The sequence below is a fragment of the Nannobrachium achirus genome (genome assembly GCF_963921795.1).
Source record: "Nannobrachium achirus genome assembly, chromosome: 6".
Lineage (NCBI taxonomy): Eukaryota > Metazoa > Chordata > Actinopteri > Myctophiformes > Myctophidae > Nannobrachium > Nannobrachium achirus.
The window spans coordinates 19,060,924-19,082,368 of NC_137815.1; the positions used below are offsets into that span (position 1 = coordinate 19,060,924).

The following is a 21,445-nucleotide window of genomic DNA, read 5'->3' on the forward strand; positions in this document are numbered from 1 at the left end:
TACAAGTTCCCATGGAAATCCTGGAGGATTGTTGTTTACAGTACAGTGTACAGTCAAAAAATGTTATGCTTAAAGAATAACATGAAAAGCCCCTAAGGGAGGGGATCGTTTACATTGTGTAGATATTATTTTGTATTTTATTTAATTTTAATTTATTTTAGATTTAATTTATTTTTTGAAACACAAGGTATTGTTTTATTCTTGAATAGCAATAAACCCTTGTACTGATTTATGGACAGTTTTGTACGTATATTTATTCAACCTGTATAACAATACAATAGCTTAGACTTGGTGGCAAATCCACAGGCTAGTTGTTGTTGCCCTCTTGTGGTTGGAAGTATTAACAACTCATATAATGATCACAACAAGAGACCAAGCACACAGCACACTCGGCCACGGCCACAGAGCGATCTACGAGGCGACATAAACAGCTGGCTGTACACATATTGGCTGCTTCACGGTTGGATTTAATGTACGATAGTTTGGGCCAAAATACGATAATTTTGAGGCCCCCGTACGACCATTTTCAGCGTCTGGCAACACTGAGCAAGAGAGAAGCAGCAAGGTGCAGAAGCTCTGTGTTCTGTGCTCTGGTTACAAGAAGAGACTGTCTAAAATTACAAGTTATAAGTAAGAGTCATAAGGACTGAAGACTAAGTAAAGTGTCATAAGGACATGAAGACTGAAGAAATTCCCTTTTGTGTTGCACGCAGCCAACGAGGTATTTGTTTGTCTGTATTTTACTTTGGTGAAATGTTTGTATTTACATGCTGTGCATGGTGTTATGTATATTATTGTGATGTGTCTGTTTATGATTGTTTTATTTAGTTTTCACGGTGGATTGGAGGACCAAGCCTTCCAATAAATCAGTATCAAGGAAACTGTGTCTGTCCGTGCCTAAAGGGAGTTACAAAACCTGAAGGCCAAATTATCATGTGAAGCTTGACCAATCCTCAAAGTATCCATTCATCTGACCGGGAGGGACACCGCACACATATTCTGGACGTACAGGACAGATAAAGCCTATTCATTCTGAACTGAAATGACCATAGACATGGGACACACATTTTGCTTTTTGAAAAAGCCTATTCATTCTGGACTGATATTTTGCACGTACGGGACAGAAAAAACCTGTTCATTCTGGCCTGGAGTGACCATATATGGACATGAGGTGACATACATTGTGTTTTTGAAAAACCCTGTTCATTCTGGACTGAGATCACCATATGGTAATTAAACGGACATTCTGTTTTTGAAAAAGCCTGTTCATTCTGGACTAAAATGACCATATATGGGCGTGATACACACAAAGCCACTCATAGGAAGCGGTTTTCACTGCTTCAAAAAGAAAAGGAAGTGAAAGTAAGCATGCAGCAGAACACAGATGCTCACTGTGGTAGGCTATGTGTACCATGGTCCAGTGCTATACACAGAGAGAGAATACACTAACTAACACTACATATAGGCCTGCTGCCCTATAAGCCAGAGTGCAGTAACTACCATCTTTGATTTGTGTATCCCAAAGGTCAAATTAGCCTTTATGATATTGGAGGATAAACAATTACAATGAGTGTAATATCACTTGTATTCCTAGATCTCGTTTGGCTGAGCTTTTTTCAGACGCCTTTTTGTTCATAGTTACTGAACTCTGACTTTCTAGGGCAGTATTGTATACTAATGTGGCACTGGAACATTCAAGATTAAAAATAAAAATAAAAATACAAAAATAGAAGACTTTTGATAGCATACTATGGTTACAGCAAACTAGGGCTTTCACATGTTATTAACATTAATCAAATGACAATTTGATGAACACTATCTGGGTTTATACTGTTATGATGAACAGTACCTGAGTTACTGTTATGTGTTATCGTCCCATTATGACAATCATTTACCATGTTATCCTCTCAGTCAGTGTGGGTAGGAGTGTTCACCCTCACATACAGTACACACACACACGCACGCACGCACGCACACACGCACACACACACACACACACACACACACACACTGTTATGGCAGATATTAGGACTGTCATTGACCTCATGATTGCGACCGTCAGGTCGCAGTTACTATCAAAACCTTCACCGGCTAACTGTCTGTCTGTCTGTCTGTCTGTCTGTCTGTCTGTCTGTCACGTCACGTCACACTTTTCCCCTACTATATCTCTGCCCCTCATTTATCACATGGCCCACTTCTAGCGCCACCATGAGGCCGATTCTTGCAAAACACATTTTTGGACACTGCTCCTACAGATTTTGCCCTAAAATCACGCAAATCGGTGTATACATGCGACCTGACGGTCGCTTATCTCCCGATTAGGGAGTCTTACTGGTTATATGCATATTAGAAGTTGCCACTGACAACCACTGTTGTCGGTTTCCTGACAGGATACCAGACCCGACCTGATAAGACTGGCCCTGTGGCGAGACACACACACACACACACACACACACGCACAGATGTGATATACAGTATTTGCACGTCGACTCCCAAACATCTGCTTTACGTCACATCAGGCCATATAACACGTGTGTTTACAGTAAGTGAAAGTGAAAGTATTCAGAAGCGGCGTTTCCTGGTTTGGGATGCAGACGTACATGTCGTGTATTTGAACAAAAGTCTTTATTCTGTTTACTTTTGAAGTTATAAGTGAAGGGAAAATAATACACAAGCCCACACATCTTGTGTACACGAGACAGACAGAAGGTTCAAGGTTCAAGTTCAAGGTTCAAGGAGAAGGAAGGACAGAAGAAGACAGACGGACAGTGAGCAACAGAGGGACAGAAGACATTTTGTTGAGCGACTGAGTGATTGAGTGAGTAAAAAGAAAATATCTTTCAAAACTAAAGCATGGGAATCTCCCTGAATACACGAGAGTCCACTGAGTCCACTGATACTTTTTAACAAAGCGTTTTCTTAATTATTCTTGGGCCTTTTCTTTGTTCTACTGTGTGTGTGTGTGTGTGTGTGTGTGTGTGTGTGTGTGTGTGTGTGTGTGTGTGTGTGTGTGTGTGTGTGTGTGTGTGTGTGTGTGTGTGTGTGTGTGGTGTGTGTGTGTTAAATTATTCAAATGTGTCTGGTGGATTAATAACACACTATTCTGTGGTGTGACACAAATTGAGGATGCATACGTAGGCCCCTATGGTATTATGACATTATGTATTACTGTTTTACAGTAACTAGAAGCTGGGCCGCCCTTCGGGCGGCCCAGCGTCTAGTCGGCGACCTGGCCAACTCGGAACAATGTAAATAGGGAATGAATGCCCCGCCCTTTAATGCAAACCCCATTATACCTGTTGTCATAGGACCCGTTTTGACCATCTGTTTGCCTGTGTCCATTTATGCCCATATATGGAGATATCTGTTATCTGTCTGTCTGTCAGCGTCCATTTTATGTCCATATATGGAGATCACTGCAGATATAGTTCTGGGTCCATTTTATGCCCATATATGCCCATATATGGAGATATCTGTCTATTTGCGTCCATTTCACGCCCATATATGGAGATCTCTGAATCTGTCTGTCTGTGTCCCTTTATGCCCGTATATGGAGATCTTTGTGATTCTGCGTAAATTTTATGCCCATATATGCCATTTGCGTCCATTTTATGCCCATTTATGGAGATCTCTGTATCCGTCTGACTGTGTGTCTGTCTGTGTCCCTTTATGCCCGTATATGGAGATCTTTGTGATTCTGCGTAAATTTTATGCCCATATATGCCATTTGCGTCCATATAGTTCTGGGTCCATTTTATGCCCATATATGCCCATATATGGAGATATCTGTCTATTTGCGTCCATTTCACGCCCATATATGGAGATCTCTGAATCTGTCTGTCTGTGTCCCTTTATCCATTTTATGCCCATATATGGGGGCATTCATTTTATGCCCATATATGGAGAACGCGCGTGCCCGTGGGACGAACGGTTCTCATATGGGGGCATTCATTTTATGCCCATATATGGAGAACGCGCGTGCCCGTGGGACGAACGGTTCTCGAGATACGCGGATTACCTACATACATACACACTCAGAGATTTTTTGTTGACTCATGTGGCGTACGTGATGTCAGAGCCTTTTATGAAGTGATGTCACAATGAGTCAGAGCTTTCGCCGATTTCCTCAGAAACAGCCTGATGTCAACAATCAACCCCGCATAAGGAGATTCCGAACGTTTCGCGCCGGTTCGGGAAAACCGCGCGTCGGGTCGGGTCGAGACCCGGCACTGCACTCCGTGCCGCGGCGGGGAACGCGCGTGCCGAATCTGAAGCCGGTGGGACGAACGGTTCTCGAGATACGCGGATTACAGACACACACACACGCAGAGACTTCTCGCATTTATAGATAGATGTAGGGTCTGTGGGTGTGTGTGTGGTGCATATAATTATGCCAGATGTGGACAGTATGTGTTGAAGAAAGGAGGACAGTAGTTAAAGATGCATTTTAGACACAGCCTATGTTTCAACTTTAGATTCTATCACAAACACTGTTTTCCTGGGTCAGTTTTATATTATCAAACTCTTAAAGCATGGAGGAATATGCATGTGTACAGAAGCTACAATAGAACATTAATATTGTCACAACTAGCACCGCTAGAGGAGACATGCAGTCCAAGGGTTTTATTTACTCTACAAGGGCGGGAAGGGGCGTGGAGGCGGTGTGGAGCAAAGCTAATGTAGCTGGTGAGGAAGAGATTAGCTATTAATTATAGTTTATCTTTATTTCTCTTTCTCTTTATTACACACAGAGGTCCATATCACAAAATTAAACATACATAAGAGACAGACAGCATGGAAAAAGAAAATATAAAGTACAGATTAAATGTTGGGAAGATAATAAATGGTTTATTGAACCACTGACTTCAAATAAAGTTTGTGTTCTAAAGCGTTAAGAGAACGAAGATGTGATTTTAACCTCCTGCATGTGTTTGTACCATGCAGGAATCAACAATGACGACACTTAGAGAAAGAATCAACGATACACTGCAGGAGCTGGGAGAAGAAGAACTTACGAGCTTCCAGTGGCAACTCCAACAGCCTAACCTTGACGGACAGAAACCAATAAAAAGAGCCATTATGGAGAAGAACAAGACCACGATGCTAACCGCCGATCTAATTGTGTCTTCATATGCCGGCAAAGCTGAGCAGATGATGGTGATCGTTCTGGAGAAGATGCAGAAGCCTGAACTAGTGGAGGCGTTTAAGAAAGTAGGTAGATATGTTTACAAGTTAACACCTGCAGGGGACCTCTGACAGTGTGGGGACAAAATAGTAGGTCCCCACAACGGTTAGGTTTAGGGCTAGGGTTAGGTTTAGGTTTAGGGATAGAGGTTAGGGTAAGGCCACAGGACTTGCATAAAAATGAATGGATGGAAGTCTATGTAATGTCCCCACAAGTGATGTATATATAGAGTGTGTGTGTGTGTGTGTGTGTGTGTGTGTGTGTGTGTGTGTGTGTGTGTGTGTGTGTGTGTGTGTGTGTGTGTGTGTGTGTGTGTGTGTGTGTGTTAAATTATTCAAATGTGTCTGGTTGATTAATAACACACTATTTTGTGGTGTGACACAAATTGAGAATACATACGTAGGCCCCTATGGTATTATGACAGTATGTATTACTGGTTTACACTCCTATGGTATTATGACATACAGTATGTATTACTGTTTTACAGGGTTAGTAAACATAGGCTATAGGCTCCTATTGGTATTATGACATTATGTATTACTTACTGTATTATGGGTTAGTATACATAGGCTCCTATTGGTATTATGACATTACGTATTACTGTATTATGGGTTAGTATACATAGGCTCCTATTGGTATTATGACATTGTGTATTACTGTATTATGGGTTAGTATACATAGGCTCCTATGGTATTATGACATACAGTATGTATTACTGCTTTACAGGGTCTGTGATGTTAGACCACCAGGAATCAGCATAGTCGATGAAAGTGTTGTATGCCTCTTCAACCTTCACAGAAGTCCAGGACAGGATCTGCAAGCGCCTACAACATTCTGCTTCTGTAACACTGAATTGAGTGATGTTAATTTGTCATTTGTGTACACATTTTCTATACGTATTGCTGCAAGTGAGATTTATTTGTGAAAATAAGAATTTAAATGGCTCTGTATTCCCATCTCTCAATTTCCCTCTCAATGTGTTAAAATAAATGTCCATGAATGAGCGGATCTTTGTGGGGTTCTTGGATTAAATTTGTAACCCAACTGATAATGTATGTGGGTATGGGGACCCCCAGGGTGGTTCCCATCATATTGATTGATATTAAAACAAATGGACACACATTTTTAACTCTGACAGTTGTCTAAAAGACTGGGCTTTTAAATCAGCGTTTCAACCCTGTTTTCCCTTAATTTTAGATCAAGCAGAAGTACTGCTTAACACATTCCCCGCCATTTAACAATACCTTCGTACTCTATGGTGCCTCTGGTCCCCATAGACTTCCATGTAATTCATAGTGCACGGATCATGCACACCCATGCCTAGATAATGCACCACGTGTGTCCACATTGCTCACAGCTTTCAAACAAAAAAATCCGAATGGAAATCCGTTCAGGCATTCATGAGATACAAGCCATTGTGTTTTCCTAAAATGTAAACAAAGATGGCTGCCATGTTTGATAGATGGGGTTGCTATGGGGGTTAAACATGCAATTTCGCGATTTCTATCATGCCTACTACATTTTTTGGGGTCCAAATTTTTTTTTGAAAAAAACTTTTTTTTTTTTTTTTTTTCAAAATGGCGGAAATTCTCGGGACTATCGGGCCTGGCAGGGAAAGACATTAAAATAATCTCGGGACTATCGGGCCTGGCATGCAATGAGTTAAATGCTGGATGCAAAATATTATTTGTGGGTTGTTGAGGGCAGTTTAAGGCTAAAGGTGAAGAGAAATGTACAGACAGATTACCACACACTTGCATCCTGTTATGTAGAGACACCCAATGACATGGGGGAAATTTGGTTGAAATGGAAAACAACAAATGCAGAAGTAACTTGGGCACACTTATGGGGAAGTGAATTCAGACAGTTGTCTGGCAGAGGTGTATATTATATACTCTCCCCTTCAGAAGGAACATTGGGCTCTCTACCCCAGCAAGAGGTTGCACGCCCAAAAGACCTCTTGCAGCAATCTGACAGAGAGAGAGCCTCCAGGATTAACAATTTTAATTCTGTAAAAGAAAGTATGGAATGGAAATGATCAACCGGTTGGTGCATCTCTAACCTTTGAAAGGGTAATAAGAATTTATTCTGCTTTCTTATTCTTACTATGATGATTATTATCGTGTAAAAATGGAAATGATGATTTAGACTAAATTGGGAACATTGAAATGTACTTTGAATGCTTTCGCCTTTTTCTATTTCTGTAAAAGCCTTTATTTCTTTAATAAATTTACCTGTAAAATAAATCATTCTAAAATCAGATTTTTATAAGCATCATTATGAAATGTATAACCATAGAAATCTGCTTAAATATGGTGTGTTGAACCTATAATCTAAGTGTGGCCTAACTTGTTGGGATATTGATTAGAAGGTTTAGTTAATATTCAAAAACACCTCCTTGGATCTAATTATCCTAGATTCAAAATAACTACTCTGATATTATAACCAACAGTCAGATCCAGCAGCGAGCTACAGTTAATCTCAGGTTACAGAGGAGGACCACTGCATTGGGTCATAGGCAGAGGTTTCTGATGTTGAAATTAGGAGGGACTGAGAGATGGATGTAGTTAGATTTCAGAGCGAGTCATTGCAAATATACGCTTAAAGAGGTCTATTGTTATTTAGACTTCTAAAACCTATTGAAATGGATAGCGTAACGCCATCCTGTATGGGATTGCGTGGATTAATAACACAGTTACTAGTGGAACCAAATTAACCCTTAAAGGTTTGGTTCCATTTGTACACTGTCAAAGTTATGGGGGTCCTTGAAATTAAAAACGTTGGACCACTGCTCTAGCAGCAATGGGTTCAAGTTATGCACTGGCAGCACCTTTATGAGTTTGATAGCATAAGTAGCTGATAGATACAATTATTACTGAAGGATTTGAATAGTTTAAATCACTGCAATAGTGAATTAAAGTATGACTTTTCCTGCACACTGCTTGTTTTTATTAGAAACTGTTAGACATAACTTCATGACATGAGTAATATAACGGCTCAAGTGATCAAAAACAGCAGTAGAACTGAAGATTAGAGTTAAACTGACTCACCGTTGTCATTGAAGATACTGCGCTGATACTGTACTGTTCCAGACAGCAATCGTGAATTTACTCAATGAGTAAAGGCCAGCTAGCTGCTGGTTAATTCACAGTACACAGTGCTATGTTGTTTACAGTTCACACTCATCCAACGGGGGGGGGGGGGGGGGGAATGTGGCGGTTTGGGAATAGTGTGTGTGTGTGTGTGTGTGTGTGTGTGTGTGTGTGTGTGTGTGTGTGTGTGTGTGTGTGTGTGTGTAGTGTGTGTGTGTAGCCACTGCACCTGTAAACAGAGCTAAACAAATTTTAAGTCCTTTTTTATAGTTCTTAAAATCACTTTCAGGAAAAATGCTGCATTGGTATACTGTAGGTTTTCTCATGTCTCAATAAACCTAATTTACATAGGTCCAAGCCATGCCCATCCACACACCCACCACAGGCGAAGAGGCGGGCCATGCCGGAAATGAAACGCAGCGGCCGGATTTGAAACGATGGGCCCAGGCTTTTCAATATCCGGGGGCAGAGGCCGTTCACGGGCACACCGGGCCGCGCCGGTGCACCGGGCGCTTTTCCCGGGCCTGGGGCGCCAGTGGTCCGGGGGGGCTGCAAAAGCGGGCGCCTCGGAGGCCCCCGGGGGGGTCATGCGGGGGCAGGGGTCAAAAACCCGTAGAATGAGCGGGGTCCTTAGAGCTGGGGTGGCCAATGATCCGTGGGTTGGCGGTTCACATCCCGGCTACTCCTGTCTACATGTCGAAGTGTCCTTGGGCAAGACACTGAACCCCACGTTGGCTCCAATGGTGTTAGCTTGTCAGTTGCCACCATTGGTCTGTGAATGTGGGAAGCGAGGACGCTGGCGTTGACTGTTCGCCGCTTCACTTCCCAATGTATGAATGAATGGACCATTGTAAAGCGCTATGAGTTTGCAACTTGCTTATAAAAATGCAATCCATTATTATTATTCTACAATACTCCACACACTGTAAGTATAGAGTTCTACAATCCTCCACACTGTAAGTATAGAGTTCTATAATCCTCCACACTGTAAGTATAGAGTTCTACAATCCTCCACACTGTAAGTATAGAGTTCTATAATCCTCCACACTGTAAGTATAGAGTTCTACAATACTCCACACACTGTAAGTATGAGTTCTCAACGAATTAGCATAACAAAAGAGTTATGGTGAAATGTACGTTTCACTGGGGTCATGTGGGGGAGGGGAGGGGAGAAAGGTGACTTCGTTTGCAAACGGGTCTGAGCTGCGTGTATCTATTCTGCATCTAGCTTAATGCAAGACCCAAATGCAAATCTTTGCGTCTAGGGGTCCCTGGAACAAAATATTTTAAGATGGGGGTCCGAGGCCAATTACAAATCCTTTTGGGGGTCCTTGACATGAGAAAGTTTGAGAACCACTGTAGGCCAATTCTACAAATGTCAATTTTCTGAGTGTTCTCAAACCCTTTTCATGTCAAGGACCCCCAAAATGTATTTGGCCCCTGAAGCAAAGATTGGAGTTAAAAATGTTCACTCTGAATTTGGGTCTTGACAAATGCTAGAAGCAGAATAGATTCACATGTTGCCAGCATAGCTTTCTCTGTAATTACCTTCCTGTGAAAACATGTGTGTTACAAATGCTCAGGTATTGTAGTTCTGCATACAGCATCCTGCACTACAACCACAGATCAGAAAATGGTGTGTGTTGCAGAGCTTGATTAATGGAGCAATCTATCTTCTCTCATGGCCGTGGGCAGATGGGTAATGGTATCCAAGCATCCAACATACTGTTCTACGTACAGGTCCCTAGGACCTGGTACAACAACATACTGTTCTGGTCCATATTAAACACACAGGGCCCCTATAGGACCTGGTGGTGGTACAACATACTGTTCTAGTCCTTATTAAACGTACAGGTCCTTATAGGACCTGGTGGTACAACATATTGTTCTGGTCCATATTAAACATACAGGTCCCCTACGAGTTTCTGGTCCACGTTACACTGATAAAACTAGATGCGTGCGCAGGGTCCGTACCAAAATTAGCCAATGAAACCAGCGCTCCCCAAAACAACAGGTTTGGGGATCTGCTGTCTGTCAATAAAAGCATAAAAAGCCCCCAAAATATCTTAAAAGAAAAAAAAGTGAGAGTAAGCAAGCAGCAGAACACAGATGCTCACTGTGGTAGGCTTTATGTGTACCATGGTCCAGTGCTATACACAGAGAACACACTAACACTACATATAGGCCTGCTGCCCTATAAACCAGAGTGCAGTAACTACCATCTTTGATTTGTGTATCCCAAAGGTCAAATTAGCCTTTATGATAGTGGGGGATAAACAATAACAATGAGTGTAATATCACTTGTATTCCTAGATCTCGTTTGGCTGCGCTTTTTTCAGACGCCTTTTTGTTCATAGTTACTGAACTCTGGCTTTCTTGGGCAGTATTGTATACTAATGTGGCACTGGAACATTCAAGATTAAAAATAAAAATAAAAATACAAAAATAGAAGACTTTTCATAGCATACTATGGTTACAGCAAACTAGGGCTTTCACATGTTATTAACATTAAACAAATGACAATTTGATGAACACTATGTGGGTTTATATTGTTATGATAAACAGTACCTGGGTTGCTGTTATGTGTTATCGTCCCATTATGACATAATCATTTACCATATCCTCTCAGTCAGTGTTCACCCTCACATACAGTACACACACACACACACACACACACACACACACACACACACACACACACACACACACACACACACACACACACACACACACAGTTATGGCAGATATTAGGACTGTCATTGACCTCATGAATGTGACCGTCAGGTCGCAGTTACTATCAAAACCTTCTCCGGCTGTCAGTCAGTCTGTCTGTCTGTCTGTCACGTCACGTCACGTCACACTTTTCCCCTACTCATATCTCCGCCCCTCATTTATCACATGGCCCACTTCTAGCGCCACCATGCGGCCGATTCTTGCAAAACACATTTTTGGACACTGCCCCTACAGATTTTGCGCTAAAATCACGCAAAGCGGTGTTATACATGTGACCTGACGGTCGCTTATCTCCCGATTAGGGAGTCTTACTGGTTGTATGCATATTAGAAGTTTGACACCCACTGTTGTCGGTTTCCTGACAGGATACCAGACCCGAGCTGATAAGCCCTGGGGCGAGACACACACGCACACGCACGCACGCACGCACGCACGCACACAAACACACACAGATGTGATATACATATTTGCACTCCCAAACATCTGCTTTACATCACATCAGGCCATACACACGTGTGTGTTAAGTGAAAGTGAAAGTAACCGTTTTCAGAAGTGGCCCCTCCCTTTGCCGTTGTAGTTTGTACTTCAGTTGGTGTTTCCTGGTTGGAGATTCAGACATACATGTCGTGTATTTGAACAAAAGTCTTTATTCTGTTTACTTTTGAAGTTATAAGTGAAGGGAAAATAATACACAAGCTCACATTATCTTGTGTACACAAGACAGACAGAAGGACAGAGGACAGACGGACAGTGAGCAACAGAGGGACAGAAGACATTTTGTTGAGTGACTGAGTGAGTAAAAAGAAAATCTCTTTCAAAACTAAAGCATGGGAATCTAAGAGTAATAATACTAATAATAATAGCCCACGATGGCTTGTAAAAAAACACATAATACAGTCCACTTCTGTGGAATGCCCTCCCTGAACATGAGAGTCCACTGATACTTTTTAACAAAGCGTTTTCTTAGCCTTTTCTTTTTTATACTGTGTGTGTGTGTGTGTGTGTGTGTGCGTGCGTGCGTGCGTGTGTGGGGTGCATATAATTATGCCAGATGTGGACAGTATGTGTTGAAGAAAGGAGGACAGTAGTTAAAGATGTATTTTATACACAGCCTGTTTTCATGGGTCAGTTTTATATTATCAAACTCTTAAAGCATGGAGGAATATGCATGTGTAGAGAAGCTACAATACTGTAGAACACAAATTTTGTCACAACTGGCACCGCTAGAGGAGACATGCAGTCCAAGGGTTTTATTTTCTCTACAAGGGCGAGAAGGGGCGTAGAGGTGCTGTGGAGCAAAGCTAATGTTGCTGGTGCCTTGCATGGTTTCCTCTGCCACCGGTGTGTGAATGGGTGAATGTAATGCACAAGTAAGGCGCCTTGGATAAAAGCGCTATATAAATGCACCATTTACATACAGAGGTCCATATCACAAAATGAAACATATAATAAGAGACAGACTGCATGGAAAAAGAAAAGATAAAGTACAGAATAAATGTAGGCTACTACAGTGCAATCCTACATAATCAGCAGGCCGCTGAACCAGTGCTTTGCCTGGAGGTGAAGCTGCTAACAGCTCTTTGTAGGGTGTGTTAGTCCTACTATAATGAAGCAATAAGCCACAAGAGGCGAGTGGTTACCTGGTATTTTACACCGGCTGAGAGGCGTAGGGAGACACGATCGAGGCACAACACTGTGGAAAGAAATAACACACCTGGGTTTGATATAAACTGATTCAAGGTGTGGGTTATAGTCTCATATACCACAGCAATTAAGGGAAACCAGCCAATCAGAATCAAGGAATGGAACTAGCCGTTTTAGACTGTGTTATTTACCTGCTAACAGATCTTTGTAGGGTGTGTTAGTCCTACTATAATTTGTTATTTGACACCTCCCAGCGCTGCATATAATTGTACATGAGTTGCCTTAACAGTGATTCACAAGTGGGCACACCAACAGAAGTGAACAATTGACTGGCACTATGCCACCTAGGAACACAGAGAAGTAACCTCATGGCATTGTTGCCACTCTATGCCTTTGCCCTTTGCATGGTTTTCACTCTGTAATAGGACCATAGATGAGCTGCATATGATTGATTGAAAACACTTTCCATTCATTCATTCTCAGCTTTCCAACTGTCTGTCTCACCTACACAGTCTCTCAGCTTTCTGTCTGTAATGTTTCTCCCACTCACTCTCTCTCTCTCTGTATCTTTCTCTGTATCTCTCTGTATCTCTCTGTCTCTCTCTCTCTCTCTCTGCTGTAATAATACTGTCTGTCCCTCATCTGTCTCTCCTACACTGTCTTCCTCTCAGCACATCTTATCTTATCTTTCTCCAATAAGCCTAAGGGCTCTATTATGATCCAGGTCTTATGCCTTAACTTCTTTGCCTTTTTTTTACTATATAGACATATTTTTTTTAAATATTTCAAATAGCTGATCTGCAAGCTCACAACGTGCAGATGTAGATCAGCATTTGAAGTATTTAAAAATGTTTTTCAAAATAGTAAAAAAAAAATCAAACCTTGTTCGAAGTGGAGCGGTGAATTTAAGCAGTTCCAGGTCTATGTTTTAGATTCTATGTGTTCTAGATATCTGAATTCTGTGTCTTAGATCTATATAACGCAGTATGTTGCAGTATCCCATCAGCCTCCATGCATCCGGGCGGAGGGGAACTCAATTCGATAGGTACCGAAATGTTGTGTGTGTGTGTGTGTGTGTGTGTGTGTGTGTGTGTGTGTGTTTGTTTGTTTGTGTGTGTGTGTGTGTGTGTATGTGTGTGTGGGTGGTAAAATCGCGCATGTGCAGATCCTCTTCAAACTTGACTGGACAGACTCGTACTAGTGAGGACAGACACACTCGTACTAGTGAGGACAGACACACATTACTGCCTATAGCGGAGCTGCTGTGTTACACACACCGCTCCAAAAAAGGCAAAGCAGTTAAGGCATAAGGCATAAGACCTGGATCATAATAGAGCCCTTGTCTTTATTTGTCTCTCTCTCTTAATGTTCTCTCTATCTCTCAGGTGGTTTAGGTGCGCTCTCTAGTGGACATTCAGTGGAACTTCTCAAGCTTTTTTTAAAGTCAATTCCAATTGAAAATCCAATTATTCTAAGATCCCCAGACTGATTTAATGCACTGTTCCCATTCTGATGCTACATTGGGATAATAAATGGTTTATTGAACCACTGACTTCAAATAAAGTTTGTGTTCTAAAGCGTTAAGAGAGATGTGATCTTAACCTCCTGCATGTGTTTGTAGCCTACAATGCAGGAATCAACCATGACACTTAGAGAAAGAATCAACGATACACTGCAGGAGCTGGTAAAAGAGGAACTTGAGAACTTCCAGTGGCAACTCCAACAACCTAACCTTGACGGACAGAGACCAATAAAAAAGGCCATTATGGAGAAGAACAAGAGCACGACGCAAACCGCCGATCTAATTGTGTCTTCATATGCCGGCAAAGCTGAGCAGATGATGGTGATCGTTCTGAAGAAGCTCCAGAAGCCTGAACTAATGGAGAAGTTTCAGAAAGGAGGTAGATATGTTTACAAGTTAACACCTGCAGGGGACCTCTGACAGTGTGGGGACAAAATAGTAGGTCCCCAACGTTTAGGATTAGGGTTAGATTTAGGGATAGAGGTTATAGGGTAAGCCACAGGACATGCATAAAAATGAATGGAAGTCTATGTAATGTCCCCACAGGTGATGTATATATATAGAGAGAGTGTGTGTGCGTGTGTGTATGTGTGTGTGTGTGTGTGTGTGTGTGTGTGTGTGTGTGCGCACGCATGCGTGCGTATGTGTTAAATTATTCAAATGTGTGGTTGATTAATAATAACACACTATTCTGTGGTGTGACACAAATTGAGAATACATACGTAGGCCCCTATGGTATTATGACATACAGTATGTATTACTGCTTTACAGGGTTAGTATACATATAGGCTCCTATGGTATTATGATATACAGTATGTATTACTGCTTTACAGGGTCTGTGATGTTAGACCACCGGGAATCAGCAGGTGCTGTCCCACCACAGACGACTTCAACAGGGAGTGGAGTCACTGCTGCTGAAGGTGAGCTGACGCTATATGAGCAGGTTCTGATGACATGGTCTAATAGTCTGTTCACACTGGGTTTACCTGCACTCTGTATAGTTTCACACTATTGATTACAAGGGGTTACAAGGTGGTCTTTCATTGTTATGTCTTGTGTACAGGTAGATAAGAGAAACATATTAGTTTGGCTGCTCAGACATTGTAGCATTAGTAATAATAATTGGTCGGCTCATACACACACACACACACACACACACACACACACACACACACACACACACACTAGAGTTCTCAAATTCTGCCCGAACCCGACCATACCCGAACCTGACCCGACATTTAGGGTAGGGTAGGGCCTAAAATGTATGCTAATTAGTCGGGCCGGGTAGGGCCTCGGGCTCAATGAAAAAAGAAAATATATATTTTTTATTATTTTATTAACATTATTCTGTGATAGAGTAATGAGAACCCGACCATACCTGAACCTGTAGGGCCTAAAATGTATGGTAACTAGTCGGGCCGGGTAGGGCCTCGGGCCGACCCAGTTTGGGCCCAGTTAGGGCCGGGCCTTAATTTTCAGGCCCGTTGAGAACTCACACACACACACACACACACACACACGTATGTGTGTGAAACACACACGTATACAGTATAATCTTTATTTCCTGGTATTAATACCCGTATATATTCTATGTCTCCTAGGCTCTAATATGGTCACAGAGCAGCAGCTGAGGCAGGTTGCTAATAAAATTGGAAGAACATGGAAGAAGATCGGCACAATGCTGGGTATCGATGACGTTAAGATCCAGCAGATTGAGGAGGACTATCCACGGGACCATGGGGACAGAGTTTACCAAATGCTGCTCTACTGGAAGAAATGCCAGAAGAAAAATGCCACCGCTGCCTACTTACACTCCCAGCTTGAAAAGTTAGACCCAGACCTGGTACCTGATGACATAGACTTCCTACTGGAGTAGGATTGAAGGCCTCAGTGCCCGATACCAGCTCCTCATGGATTTAAATCAAGGCTTTTGGACATTTATCTATATACAGGGTTCCCACGGTCATGAAATTCCTGGAAATATTTTGAAATTAGACAAATATTTTTCCTGTACTGGAAAAGTTTTGGAATTGATCAAGGGTCCTGGAAGGTCCTGGAAAAAAATAGCTATGCATCGTCTTTGGTTATTGAATTTGTTAATACCTCTGAAATGACAAATTAAACATTGGCCAAATTGTCAAATATTAGAGGCAGAAACTGTGAAAATAGCCGATCTACATGCTCACAACGCCTCGCAACGTGGGTCATGGCCAGAAAAGGTTGAGAACCACTGCCATACACTACCTGTCTTTGGGCATTGCGCATAGGAGTAAGCGACTCGTTATTGAGCTGAATTATTGTTATATAGGCTTGGAAATCGGGTTAAATATTCTGGAAAGGTTTTGGAAAAGTTTTGGAAATTAATTGGTAAAGATGTGTGGGAACCCTGTATATATAACACAAACACATGCATTCCAGAGATACTTCATTCCCCATTTAGGGTGGAAGTATTTCTTTATACCAGCGTTTTTTATGGTTGCGCGACTTGCAAGTGAATATCCAGTTTTTATTTTTATTTTTTTAAACGTCCCAAAAATAATTCTAATAATAAGCTCACATGGATTCAAATTCATTATGTCTTTTTGGAAGATGGGGGAGACACCAAATGTATCTTTTTGGTCTCCAGCTGAAAACCTTATACTATTTCTACAGCTTCATTGATGTTACTTATTTTTCTTAGTTTTTCATGGAATAACTTGTATGCTCATAATTTACATTGTTGTGTTAAGGGGAGACAGGTGAAAACATGTAAAAATTCAAAATAAAAAAAACTGTGATTTTTTACTATTTTGCTTCCTAAATGTCTTCTTTCAAACTAATGCAAAATAAACGTTCAAAATACACATATAGATGTTCATTAAATTTTCATACGTGAAGGTGCCGAGTTAACAGCATTTGTTTATACATTTTTTATAAAATAAAGATATATGTAGACAATAAAAAATAAATAAAAGATGAATCAAAGAAACATGGCCCCCTCACGAGGGCAGTATGAGTCACCAGAACCGAGGACAGGTGTTTTTGATTAATCTAACATGATTAAAATGGAGTTTGAAGTTACAATTGGTTTCTATAGGATGGGTGTCTGATCTTTAAAGGCTGTTTTTTTCCTCATACTTAGGTACAAAAATCTCCACTTCAGTTGCACAAACATACACCAAACCTTCCAGTTTTATTCTTATCTATATCTCAAAGATGTTTACAGAAGGATTTGTTGATATATCATTCATAGCCTGATTTACATATTTATTCCTAAAAACATGGCGATTTTTCTTTTGATTTTTTTTTATGCCTGTTGACACTATTTTATGATTTATGGAGTGATAAAAAGAGATATCTAAAATCCCCTCTGTAATTTGTTTTGTCTCTAATATGTCAAGAAAAGGAAACAATAGTTTTGAATCTGGCATTATCTAATCTTCAGATTTATGTACCTGAAAAGTATGCAAATTGGGCATTATTAGCGCATATAATGCCTAATTTGCATATCTAAACATATAATTTCAGAAAACTTGTAATTAAAGAATTCTTAGTCTTGATGTAAGTAATCAACTGGAAAAGTTTCATTGTGGTATAGCTATTATTATTATTATTTTTATTTTACTCTATTCACCTGTGTCTCGTCTTAAAATCCTCTGCTTCTCTGATATCTATTGATTCATGCTGACTGTTCTCACAGCCATAGCATCAGTTCCAGGCTAAATGAGTTCTCACGGCCATAGCATCAGTTCCAGGCTAAATGAGTTCTCACAGCCATATAGCATCAGTTCCAGGCTAAATGAGTTCTCACAGCCATAGCATCAGTTCCAGGCTAAATGAGTTCTCACAGCCATATAGCATCAGTTCCAGGCTAAATGAGTTCTCACAGCCATAGCATCAGTTCCAGGCTAAATGAGTTCTCACAGCCATAGCATCAGTTCCAGGCTAAATGAGTTCTCACGGCCATAGCATCAGTTCCAGGCTAAATGAGTTCTCACGGCCATAGCATCAGTTCCAGGCTAAATGAGTTCTCACAGCCATAGCATCAGTTCCAGGCTAAATGAGTTCTCACAGCCATAGCATCAGTTCCAGGCTAAATGAGTTCTCACAGCCATAACATCAGTTCCAGGCTAAATGCAAGACTGCAGCATTTTAGATTTAGTAAAGCCCGGATCATAGTCGGGTCCGCGGTGGAACTGGAAGGCTATCTACCGCGGTGTAGTCTTTTCGAGTCTTTTTGAGTCATGAAACTACAACATTACATCATTCCTCGCGGTGGAGAGCTTTCCACCGCGAGTCCCAACACATCTCTCTGTTTTTACTATCAGACAGACAGGCTCTACACCCCGTTCACTGATTGGTCGACCTGAACCGGTCTAGACGGGGTAAAGGACTTCACCATGGGCCGTGACTATGGCCTGCACTTATTTTCTGACTTGAGGTGGAAAGCTTTCCACCTCAAATTTGCGGTGGATAGCTCTCCACCGTAGACTCTGATCCGGGCTTAACATTGCATTGTTCTTGTTTTGATCATAAGACCCAATAGATTTTGGACAGTGGCTCTCAAACGATTTCACTTTATTTTCAAGGACCCCCATAAATGTCAGAGTTCACAACATCGACCCTATATGGCAAAATAAATAATTTTGAAAATATGAATTGAGGGTGAGTGTTCTACTTTGAGAAATGTGTAAATATTTGTTTGGTTTATTTTTGCTGGAATTGTGTATCCTACGTTTTAAACTGCAGGGGAGACAAGGTGTAATGTAAAATATGTTATCACATGTTGGCCTCAAGAGGGCGTCTGGAGCCTGGTTAAACAGCAGGACTTGCCTCAGGTTGAAAATCCCTGCTTGCATAGAATACATCTGCCAATTTAAATTAATTCACTTTTGCAACTTTTTTGTTTTTCTAAACCAAAAACATTATAGTCCATGTGGTGAGTGAGTGCACGTACATAAACATTATAGTCCATGAGGTGAGTACACTATTTAAAGAGAGAAAAATAAAATAAAGAAATAAGCGACTATTCGACTTCGGTGAACAATGTCGAATAGTGACTTTGATAAATTCAAATGCTCTGTGAATGCCCTTATCTGAACACGATCGACTTGGCCTCAAATAACAGTTGGCTAGACCAGTGGTTCTCAACCTTTTTAGGCCGCGACCCCCAAAACAATCATATTTAAACAGGGGACCCCCACATCCCGCACAAGCACTTGATATTGTAGGTGGTGGCATTACATTTAGTTTGAAAATAGCCGATCTACATGCTCACAACGCCTCGCGTTTTGCGAGGCGTTGTGAGCATGTAATTGCGAGGCGTTGTGAGCATGTACAGTAGATCTTCTATTTTTACAATCTCTGCCTCTAATGGTATATGCACATATGTCATTTTGTTCTACTTTCGGGTGTCTTTCGACTTCCTTCACAGGTGTTTCTGATGATACTAATGAAGGCTCTGTTCCATTCTGGTCAAACAGAGTCAGGGTGCTGCAGCTGCTATTGTGCATGTTGGCTCACTGGAAACACTCTGCTACACCAGTGGGTCTCAAAGTGTCCTTGAGTGGGTTCCAAATGTCCCCATACAGGTGTGTAACTCTGAGAGTGTACAAATGGATGCAAATGGACCTGCAAGGATCCATTTGCTTCCATTTGTTGATTCCGTTTGTACAGAGTTTATGGGGGTCCTTGAAATTAAAGAACCACTGTACAATAAATCAAACGGAGCCTTAATTAGTATCATCAGTAACACCTGTGAAGGAAGTCGAAAGACACCCGGAAGTAGAACAAAATGGCGTATACTAAAAAGTACCATCTGAAACTGTTTTGTGCCAGGGACCCCCATCTGAAACTGTTTTGTGCCAGGGACTCCCAGATACTAAACTGGTGTTAAAAATGTTCACTTCATACATAAATATTCAACAATTAACAAAATAATTTTAGATTTTTCAAAAATAGCAGATATATATATTTTTTTTTTGCCAAAGTGTAAAGCATTCACTTTCCCCCTGTGTTCTATCAAATACTGTTCCCATTGATTCACCCCCTTAAGCCCCATTTTATTTAGTTTGTAGCTCTGCTGTTTTGATAGTTTTTAATTATTATTTTTTTGGCTATGATGACACGCCCAAGATAGTGTATTTAAACAACGGGGGGAAATTGTACGTTTGCCATTTAAAGCCTCACTGTGTAACTTTTTATTATACATTTAAATTTCCTGTGTAATCTGTATGGCAGATGGTAGCGCAACAATTAATCATCGATAATTGAATTAGTTGCCAACTCATTTAGTAATCGTAATCTAATTGGTAACTAATCACTGGAATTTGTAGTAATACCGTGCAGGATATAGATTTTTAAATGACCTTTTTGAAAAGAGTACCGTCACCCTTTATCCTGCCAAATGTTTGTAGCTATTCTCTAATCAAATTTAATCAGTCAGAAAAGGGTATTAGATTGTCTTTTATTAGCAAGCTGAGCAAACTGTAATAAATGATGTATTCTTTCATGTCTAAAAGAACCTCAAATCTAATTTATAAGGGTTAAATAAGTGCAATAATACCATTAATCAATGAATTAATCGTCAGATGAAAATATTTGTTAGTTGCAGCACTAATGGCAGAGTATGCTATAATACAATATAGACTTATGGTCTCCTTGCTACGCTAGAGACATTTAGATGGTTTCCCACTGAAAAAGCAGCTCAATAGTAAAGAGTTCAGCACTAGCAGGAAACCAAACCGGGTTCAAACCTAGGGTAGACGAGGTAGTTTAACTGTTAAAACTAAAACCTATACATGCTTCACAGTTCAGTTTAATTTAAACCCCTGTCTATACATGCTTCGCAGTTCAGTTTAATGGATAAAACCTGTCTATTAGGGGTGTAACGATACATTTTAATAGCGATTCGATACATATCACGATACATGGATGACGATACGATACATGGACGATATTGGTTCATTCATGGCGATACGATTCGATTCTATGATTTAAAATCGATATAGTAACTATTTAGCAAAGACATTAAATCTGTGTGAAAGGTGAGGATAGTGCATGTTTTTAAGGGAAACATGTATTATTATGTATATAAATAAGTAAATACTGTTATTATCTGCCAAATACATGGTCATTGTATATTGACAAACCTGCACCTTGACATTAACCCAGAGATTACACACATTTATCGATAGACCAGTGTAGCTATATGGAAAGGAAAAGTAATTAAACACCCCCTTTTAATTTTTTCTTCTTAAAAATGCTAAATAGTATTACAATGCACAAGTA

The 21,445-nt window shown here is 40.8% G+C and overlaps 1 protein-coding gene and 1 long non-coding RNA gene across 2 annotated transcripts; both read left to right on the forward strand.

Annotated features, from left to right (window-relative positions):
- The first annotated feature begins 2,585 nt into the window (after nt 1-2,585).
- On the forward strand, nt 2,586-7,369 carry LOC308287825. Its single transcript, XR_013962157.1, has 3 exons — nt 2,586-2,818; nt 4,945-5,211; nt 5,912-7,369. It is a non-coding gene; the product is annotated as an uncharacterized lncRNA (long non-coding RNA).
- A 4,273-nt stretch (nt 7,370-11,642) lies between these two features.
- On the forward strand, nt 11,643-16,963 carry LOC308287583 (uncharacterized protein). The gene is made up of 4 exons (XM_080728809.1): nt 11,643-11,802; nt 14,276-14,555; nt 15,010-15,096; nt 15,778-16,963. The coding sequence occupies exons 2-4, from the start codon at nt 14,282-14,284 to the stop codon at nt 16,050-16,052; spliced, it is 636 nt and encodes a 211-aa protein (XP_080584935.1). The 5' UTR covers nt 11,643-11,802; nt 14,276-14,281; the 3' UTR covers nt 16,053-16,963.
- Nucleotides 16,964-21,445: the final 4,482 nt, after the last annotated feature.